This window comes from Cebus imitator, unplaced genomic scaffold (assembly GCF_001604975.1).
Source record: "Cebus imitator isolate Cc_AM_T3 unplaced genomic scaffold, Cebus_imitator-1.0 Scaffold654, whole genome shotgun sequence".
NCBI lineage: Eukaryota > Metazoa > Chordata > Mammalia > Primates > Cebidae > Cebus > Cebus imitator.
In genome coordinates this window covers 264,240-272,972 of record NW_016107969.1, presented here as the reverse complement: position 1 = coordinate 272,972, position 8,733 = coordinate 264,240, and the positions used below count along the sequence as shown (strand labels likewise).

The 8,733-nt window shown below is 48.1% G+C and overlaps 2 protein-coding genes and 1 long non-coding RNA gene across 6 annotated transcripts in view; 1 reads left to right on the top strand and 2 right to left on the bottom strand.

The window, feature by feature from the left end:
- LOC119469431 (zinc finger protein 160-like) overlaps window positions 1-8,733 on the bottom strand; it is a 609,418-nt gene that overhangs the window by 477,829 nt on the left and 122,856 nt on the right. The gene's annotated exons all lie outside the window — the stretch shown is intronic.
- LOC108295644 (zinc finger protein 845-like) overlaps window positions 1-8,733 on the top strand; it is a 43,261-nt gene that overhangs the window by 23,548 nt on the left and 10,980 nt on the right. Inside the window, exon 3 of the mRNA XM_037734676.1 lies at window positions 7,915-8,004. Within this exon, the coding sequence (XP_037590604.1) occupies window positions 7,990-8,004 (15 nt within the window). The 5' untranslated portion in view covers window positions 7,915-7,989. The remainder of the gene's footprint in view (window positions 1-7,914; window positions 8,005-8,733) is intronic.
- The window catches only part of LOC119469436, a 24,225-nt gene that overhangs the window by 4,747 nt on the left and 10,745 nt on the right, over window positions 1-8,733 (bottom strand). The gene's annotated exons all lie outside the window — the stretch shown is intronic.

Genomic DNA, 8,733 nt, shown 5'->3' with positions numbered 1-8,733 from the left:
AATCTTTCTCTTGTCACCCAGGCTGGAGTACAATAGTGTGATCTTGTCTCACTGCAATCTGTTATCTTGCAGTTAAGCAATTCTTGTGCCTCAGCCTCTTGAATAGCTGGAATTATAGATGCATGCCACTATGCCATGCTAATTTTTGTATTTTTATATATTTTTTCTTGAAATGGTGTCTCGCTCTGTTGCCAGACTGGAGTGCAGTGGTATGGTCTCAGCTAACTGCAACCTCTGCCTCCCGGCTTCAAGCGATTCTTATACATTAGCCTTGTGAGTAGCTGAGACTACAGGTGCATACCCCAATGCCCAGCTAGTTTTTGTATTTTTAGTAGAGACATGGTTTCACTGTGTTGGCCAGGATCGTCTCAATATTTGACCTCATGACCCTCCCGCCTTGGCTTCTGAAAGTGCTGGAATCACCAGAACAAGCCCCCCAACTTGGCCTGTTTCTTATTCCTGTAAACAAAAACTAGGCTGGTGCGGGGCTAACACCTGTAATTCCAAGATTTTGGAAAGCCAAGGTGGGTGGATCACCTGAGTTCGAGATGAGCCTGTCCAATATGGTGAAACTCCATCTCTACTAAAAATACAAAAATTAGCTGGGTGTCGTGGCAAGCACCTCTAATCTTAACTACTCAAGAGACTTAGGCAAAAAAAGTTGAGCCTGGGAGGTAAAGGTTGCAATGAGCCAAGACTGTGCCACTGTGTTTTTCCCTGGGTCACAGTGTGAGGCCCTGTTTATTTAAAAAAAAAAAAAAAAAAGACCGGGTGCGGTGGCTCATGCCTGCAATCCCAATGCCTCCATTGCTAGAGGTTAAGCGTTCCAGACCAGCCTGGCCACGGTGGCTCATGCCTGTAATCCCAGCACTTCGGGAGGCTGAGGCAGGCAAATCATGAGGTCAGGAGATTGAGACCATTCTGGCTAACAGGGTGAAATACAGTGTCTCCTATAAAAAAAAGTACAAAAAATTAGTTATAGTCACACGACCTGTGGTCCCAGCTACTTGGGAGGTCGACAGGAGAAGGTTGGAGTGAGCTAATACTGTGTCAGTGCACTATACAGCTTAGGCAACACAGCGAGTACTTTTATCTAAAATACTTAGTTCCATATAATCTTTCTATATAGTCATATAAATACTGTAGTCTATATAATCATATAGGCATTGTAGTCGGAGCTGTACCGACACATTTGGTGCTGATTTATATAATCCTTCTATATGACTATATAGTAGTTTGTTGTCGCAGGAATGCCTATAGCAGTTAGAAAGCGGAAGCAGTATATAAGAAAACAGCCAGACCAGGACAAGAACCAAAGACCCAGGCGGTGGCGTCCCTGCCTGAAAGGGCATAGGCTGTATGGCAGTGAATGGAGAACAGAAAGGGAGAGGATTTCTATTCTGTGGACCGTCAGCATGAAATTGTAGGTCCCGCTAAAGCAGGGCTTTCAATTTCACATTCTAGTTTGCATTTCCATTCCAGACAATTCCAAGGCCTTTGAATCATCCCTCAGCCTTCCTGGCCGGTCTCGCCTCCAAACCCAAAAAACTGGCGCTGGGAGCCAGGCTGAGACACACAGCTCCCACCACGGCCCGCCCTCTGCTAGTTCTCTCCGCCTCACGCCCCGCCCCTACCCTGCGCACCCCCTCGTGGGTCCCGCCCAGGCCTGGCTTCAGCACTGCGCACGCAGGTTCGCGCAGACCCGGAAAGGGATCGCGTGGAACGAAGGTCACACGGCGGTGCGTGAGTTTCCCTCTGTCTTGTCTGCGCTTCTCAGGTCCCCGGCGCTTGTGTACCTGGGAAGTAGGGTCCCCACAAACCGGGAAATTCTCACCCTGTCCTCCACCTAGTGCAAATTGAGATATCCCTGTGAGAGTGGGGGTCGCTTACTTTTGGGTTTAAAGTTGCCCTGCGGCTGGTCCCCTTTCCTGTCTTTCTGCCATAGGGCAATGTATACACTTTTTATTGCATAATTTTTCCGCTCAAAACCTTTTTCTGACTACTCAGGCTTAGCTCTTTTTGAAGTCCTCACGCGAGAGGTGGATTCCCGCCCTGGGCACCTCCCACCCTCGCCTTCGTCGCCCCTTGAAGCCCAGCGCCACGGTCCCAATCCTGGGGAGGCAGCATCTTCTGACTCGTCCTGGGATCCTTCAGACCCCACCCTTGTCTTAAGGCGCCGTCGCCCCCCACCTCCTTCATCCTGCGGAGCCCTGCTGCTCCCCAGTTCTCCCCTCTGTAGTCACCGCTTCCCCTGAGCCCGCGTTGGGGAGGTGCCCAGGGCCTGTCCTGTGACACGAGGCGTTGTTACCTGCCCAGCTCCAGCCCTTGGGAATTGTGCTTCTCTGGCATGTAGACAACTTACTCCAAACCCTCCTGTGATTGTGTGGGCCAAAGGGATCACGAGACAGAGAGAAGTAGAAAACCTGAGACAGAGAAAAGAATCAGAAAGACCCATAACAGATGGCACAGTAGAGAATGGGTGAGGGATTTGCCAAGAGACAGCAAAAAAATAAAAAATAAAAAGAGAGAGAAGCAAGTGGAGAAATGTAGAGAAAAGCGTGATGTACAGAGAGACGAAGCAAGGCAGGAATGGGGCAGCCAAGAGGGAGGCTCAGGAGAGTGAGAGAGACGAGGTGGGATTTGGAGCCGGGGCAGACAGAGCAGAGTGGTGCTGGTGGCCAGAACAGAGGGAACCACAGCACGGAGGACACCTGGGAAGGTGGGGTGCCAGAGAGTGGGTACGGGGGTATAACAGGGAAGAGAGAATTTAACAGGGAGAGCAGAGGAGATGCAGAGATGGAAGAAGAGGCGGAAATATATGGAGATTAAGGACGGTGGAAGGATTAAGAAGGAGCAACAAGAGGTTAAGTAAGTGGCCAGGTTGGAGCAGAAGAGGTGGAAGAGAAGGAATAGAGGGGAGAAGGGGATAAACAGCAGAAGAGGAGAGCGGTACAAAATGAGGAGCAGAATTCCAGAAAAAATGACAAGAAAAGAGCTAGAGGGAGAAGGAGAGAATGAGAGACCAGCTGGGCAACATAGTGAGACCCCCATCTCTGCCCCCCCACCAAAAAATTAACTGGGCGTGATGGTGTGTGCCTGTAATTCCAGCTGCTCTGGAGGCCCAGGCAGGAGGATCACTTGAGCCCAGGAGGTCCAGGTTGCAGTGAGTCAAGATTATGCCACTGCACTTCAACCTGGTCAACAGAGCAAGACACTGTCTCAAAAGAAAAAAAGGGACGTGAGAGCAATGTATTCTCTCTCTCTCCCTTTTTTTTTTTTTTTTTTTTTTTTTTGAGAGTTTTGCTAATGTTGGGCAGGCTGGAGTGCAATGTTGCTATCTTGACTCACTGCAAACTCCACCTCCTGGGTTCAAATGATTCTCCTGCCTCACCCTCCCGAGTAGCTGGAATTAGAGGAGCCCACCACCATGACCAGCTAATTATTTGTATTTTTAGTAGAGATGGGATGTCACCATGTTGGCCAGGCTGGGCTCTAACTCCTGACCTCAGGTGATTCCCCTGCCTCAGCCTCCCAAAGTACTGGGATTACAGGCATAAGCCACCGAGCCCAGCCACCCATGTATTCTTGATTGAAAAAATTTGCTTATGTCTTAGTTGTACAACTGACCTTCTTTCACTGTTTCCAAGGTCAATAGCTGTATGTTCACCCTTCTGCATTTTATTTTATGTATTTATTTGTTTTTTGAGACGAAGTTCACTCTTGTCGCCCAGGCTGGAGTGCAGTGGCACGATCTCGGCTCACTACAACCTCTACCTCCCGTGTTTAAGCAATTCTCCTGCCTTGGCCTCCCGAGTAGCTGGGATTATAGGCCTGTATCACCGTATCCAGCTAATTTTGTGTTTTTAGTAGAGACAGAGTTTCTCCATGTTGGTCAGACTGGTGTTGAACTCCTGATCTCAGGTGATCTGCCCACCTCGGCCTCCCAAAGTGCTGGCATTATAGGCGTGAGCCGCTGTGCCCAACCTCATACACTTCTGCATTTTATAAATGTTGCTGTGACTTTCTTGTAAGGAAGAATTAAATGTAGGGAATCAATGGCATCAGAACCTTGCAAAATAAGTTTCTTTAGCCCAGGTATGTAATAGATAGTTCTCTAATTTTTAATGATTGGGGTGATAAACACCAACCCTTCCCATTAGCCCTTCCAGGCCACCATGTGAGAATTCAGGCACACCTTTTCACTCATCTCAGACCTTCTCAGGGTAACTTGGTGTGAATGTCTCCCTCTCTGAGCCTCAGTGACTCTCCCTACAACTTGGGGATGAGAGGTCAGACCAGAAAAGCTCAACCTGAGTGACCCTGGCCCCGGAAATGATTGGCAAAATAGAGTGCGTGTCTGGGTGTGGCTTTTCTCCTGGGACAGGGGAGTGGCCAGTTGTAATTAGAATTTTCAATGTCATGCAATACCTCAAAAATGAAAAAAAAAAAAAAAAAGAAGAAGAATGGAAGAAACATAGGTGTAGACTCAGACAGAGACCATCTTCCATGGCCGTTCTCCATATTAGGGTTATCACAGCTCAATCTAAAGTAGGTCATGTTGGTCCCTGGTAGGGAACCTTCCACCAGCTTCCCATGTTCCCCAGGACAGAAGCCCGACTCCTCAGTGTGGCACCACAGCCCTGTGTGCAGCCTCCTCCTGGGAGCCTGTGCTCATCTCACGACTCCCTCTGCCCCAGTCACATTTGCTTATCAGTCAGTCTCTATTTCGTGACTCAGGTTTTAATATCTCATCATCAATCACATTAAAAATGCTCTTTTTTTTCTTTTCTTTTTTTGTTTTTGTGTTTTGGAACAGAGTCTCACTCTGTTGTCCAAGCTGTGAGAGCAGTTTCATGATCTTGGCTCACTGTAACCTCTGTCTTCTGGGTTCAAGCCATTCTTGTGCCTCAACCTCCCAAGTAACTGGGATTATGGTTGTGTGCCACCACACCCAGCTAATTTTTGTATTTGTATTTTATTTTTTATATTTTTGAAATGGAGTTTGGCTCTTGTTGCTCTGGCTGGACTGCAATGGTGCGATCTCAGCCCACCACAACCTCTGCGTCCCGAGGTCAAGCGATTCTCCTACCTCAGCGTTTTGAGTAGCTGGAATTAATGGCATATGCAACCATGCCGAGCCAATTTTTTGTATTTTTAGTAGAGACAGGGTGTCACCACATTGGCCGGGCTGGTTTCAAACTCCTGATCTCAAGTGATCAACCCACCTCAGCCTCCCAAAGTGCTGGGATTACAGGCATGCGCCACCACACCGGGCTGAAATTCATTATTTTATAAAATTCTTTAGAGTTGTGGGAGAAAAATGTTTGAAGACCTGCCCCCTGCCTGATCTATGTCCCCGGGACCCCTCTGACCTCATCTCCTGCCTGTGTCCTCGCTCCCTCTGCCCCAGCCACGCAGGCCTCTTTCCTGCTCCTGGGGCCGAGGTTGCTCCTGCCTCAAGGCCTTCACGTGGGCTGTGTCTCTGCTGGAACTCGCTGGCCCCTCAGCTGCAGGTGCAGACACGCCTCCTTCCCCGGTGTCTGTTCTGATATCACCTCTCAGTGGGGGCTTCTGTGACCCACCTCCCGATGAGCACTCCAGCCACACCCTCACCCCCACCTCTGGTCCATGTTGGCTGTTCTGCATGCTTCTTTTTGTATTCTTCACCTTCCACTGCCTCAGTACTGATGATCCAAGGCCTCGGGGGAGAGCAGAGCTAGACAGCAGGGCTGCGCTGGGCTTGCCTCCTCCTCCGAGTGGATCTCAACTGTGGCTTCACATTAGAGTGCTGGGGAATTTACACTCATATCTATTATGCTCCAGAGATTCTCCTTCACATACTCAGGTTGGGCCTGAGTTGGTTTTTGTTTGTTTGTTTTTGATGGCAATTTTATAAGTTTTTTTTTTTTTTGAGACAAAGTTTCACTCTTGTATCCCAGGTTGATGTACAATGGCACAATCTCAGCTCCCTGCAACCTCTGCCTCCCGGGTTCAAGTGATTCTTCTGCCTCAGCCTCCCAAGAATCTGGGATTACAGGCATGTGCCACAACACCCAGCTAATTTTTTTTTTTTTTAGTAGAGATGATGTTTATCCATATTGGTCAGGCTGGTCTCGAACTCCTGACCTCAGGTGATGCACCTACCTTGGCTTCTTAAACTGCTGGAATTACAGGCATGAGCCACCATGTCCTATCTTAACTTTATTTTATGTTTACGATGATGAGTGATTGGTTTTCATCCACAGTGCTGGTCAGTAGGTTTCTGAAAGTGATAACAGGTACACAGGTAACCACAGTATAGAGCTTGTTTGGTGACTCTTCACCCTCATTACATTTTCTGGGCAACCGCACGTGGACATGGTGCGGGACATTCCTTATTCCTTTCGCCGGGACAGCTTTGTTGAGCCTGGCATCAGTGCACACACCTGGAGTTTTCATCTCCTTGATGGCAAATTTATGAATCTCTTTGAGCACCCAAGGGGCACGCTTCTTGAAGCCCACCCCGTAGATGTGTTTGTGAATGTTGATGGTGTACTCTCGGGTCACCGCCTCATGGATGGCAGAATGGCTCTTTTTTTCTTGCCACCCTTCTTTGCGGGATGAAAAGTTTCTGCGAGGTCTAAGATGAAAAGTTGACCCGAGTTTTAATAATATTTAAAATTGACTCCATGTCCATCATTGAGCAGCAAGTTTTTTTTTTTTTTTATTTGAGTTGGAGTCTTGCTCTGCTGCCCAGGCTTGAGAGCAGTGGCAAGATCCCAGTTCGCTACAGCCTCCACCTCCTGGGTTCAAGCAATTCTCCTGCCTCAGCCTCCCAAATAGCTGGGATTACAGGCATCCGCCACCATGACTGGCTCTTTTTTATATTTTTAGTAGGGATGGGTTTTCCCCATATTGGCTAGGCTAATCTCTGGGCCAGGCTGGCCTCAAATTTCTGACCTCATGGTCTGCCTGCCTTGGCCTCCCCAAGTGCTGGGATTACAGGCATGAGCCATCATACCCAGCCTTTATTTATTTATTTTTTTAAGACAAAGTCTCCCCGGGCACGGTGGCGCATGCCTATACTCCCAGCACTTTGGGAGGCCAAGACGGGTGGATCACGAGGTCAAGAGATCGAGACCATCCTGGTCAACATGGTGAAACCCCGTCTCTACTAAAAATACCAAAATTAGCTGGGCATGGTGGCACGTGCCTGTAGTCCCAGCTACTTGGGAGGCTGAGGCACTAATTGCTTGAACCCAGGAGGCGGAGGTTGCAGTGAGCCAAGATTGCGCCATTGCACTCCAGCCTGGGTAACAAGAGAGAAACTCTATCTCAAAGAAAAGAAAAGAAAAAAGATAAAGTCTCACTCTTATCACCCAGGCTGAAGTGTACTTGTCCAGTCTTGGCTCATTGCACTCTTGCCCTTTAGGCTCAAGTGATCCTCCCACCTCAGCCTCCTATGTAGCTGAGACCACAGACACACAGACATGTACCACGATGCCTGACTAAGTTTTTCTGTTGTTTGTAGAGATGGGGTTTCACCGTGTTGCCCAGGCTGGTCTTGCACTCCTGACCTCAAGCAATCTACCTGCCTTGGCCTCTTAGAGTGCTGGGATTACAGGTGCCACTGTACCCAGCATCTGAATGGGGTTTGATGAGGGCTGGGTCTGTGCTCTGAAGGGGAGCTCATTCCAGCCAAGCTTCTCACTGCTGTAGCATGTGTGTGGGGGCTACTCCAGAAGGGGAGCAGATTCTGAAGAAAGAGGTCAAAACTTCACTTAGTTTTGCTGTAGGAGTTTATTATCCCTGATGCAGTGGGCAGCAGAGGGGACTGTATTTCCTCAGGGTGAGGTCTCTTTTGTATGTGTTGTTGTCTTACAGGGAGGAGGTGTGTTGATTCTGAGCAACAAACAACATATTTATAACATTCAGGATTGAATGTTCTAAAGACTCTTGATACGTGAGGAAGAAACCCGGAAGAGGAAGTGGAAAGCAAAGGAGTCAGGGATGGCTCTTCCTCAGGTGAGATGATATTCTCGGTGGATTGTTCTGTCTCCTTCCTTTCAGAAATGCTGTGCCTTGGAGTTGGGAATCTTCTCTGAGTGTGAAGCGTCCTGTTTGACAGGTTTGCTGGCACTCACCCATGCTTTCCTTCAGTCCCTCTCATCTCCCTTAGATTCCATCTCTTGTGACCCAGTGACATGAGCTTGGGAAGAGGCTTCACTGGGCATGGTCCTGGGAAGGGCTCACCCCAGACGTGGATGGAGACGGGCTGTGGGGCCCGTGGTGTCAGGGCTGCTGGGCAGCAGGGATTGTTCAGGGGTCACATCTGGATGCACCGTCAGCTCTCTGTAGATCAGGAGTAGAGCAGCTGCACGTGGAAGTCACGTAGTAATGTGCACAAAGTACATGGTAAATTCTAGAAATGGAGATCAATAAGGGGAAGTCTTTTCTGCCTGATTTTATACTACATGTTTAGGTAATTGAGTGAGTTACTGTGTTTCTGACTCCAAACATCTTACTAATTGAAATGGAAAGTTTATACAAAGACATCAATGATACAAGGGGTTTTATTCCATCATTATTTTAAGCATATGAAACCAACCTAAATTATAGCAGGAGATTCATTAAACCATTCTTAGTGCATTAAGCTCATGGAACTGTGGTGTTACTGTGGAGAGGCTTGTGAAACAGGCATTTTCGGTAAAAATGGTTATAATTTTCTTTTTTTCTTTTTTTTTTTTTTTTTTT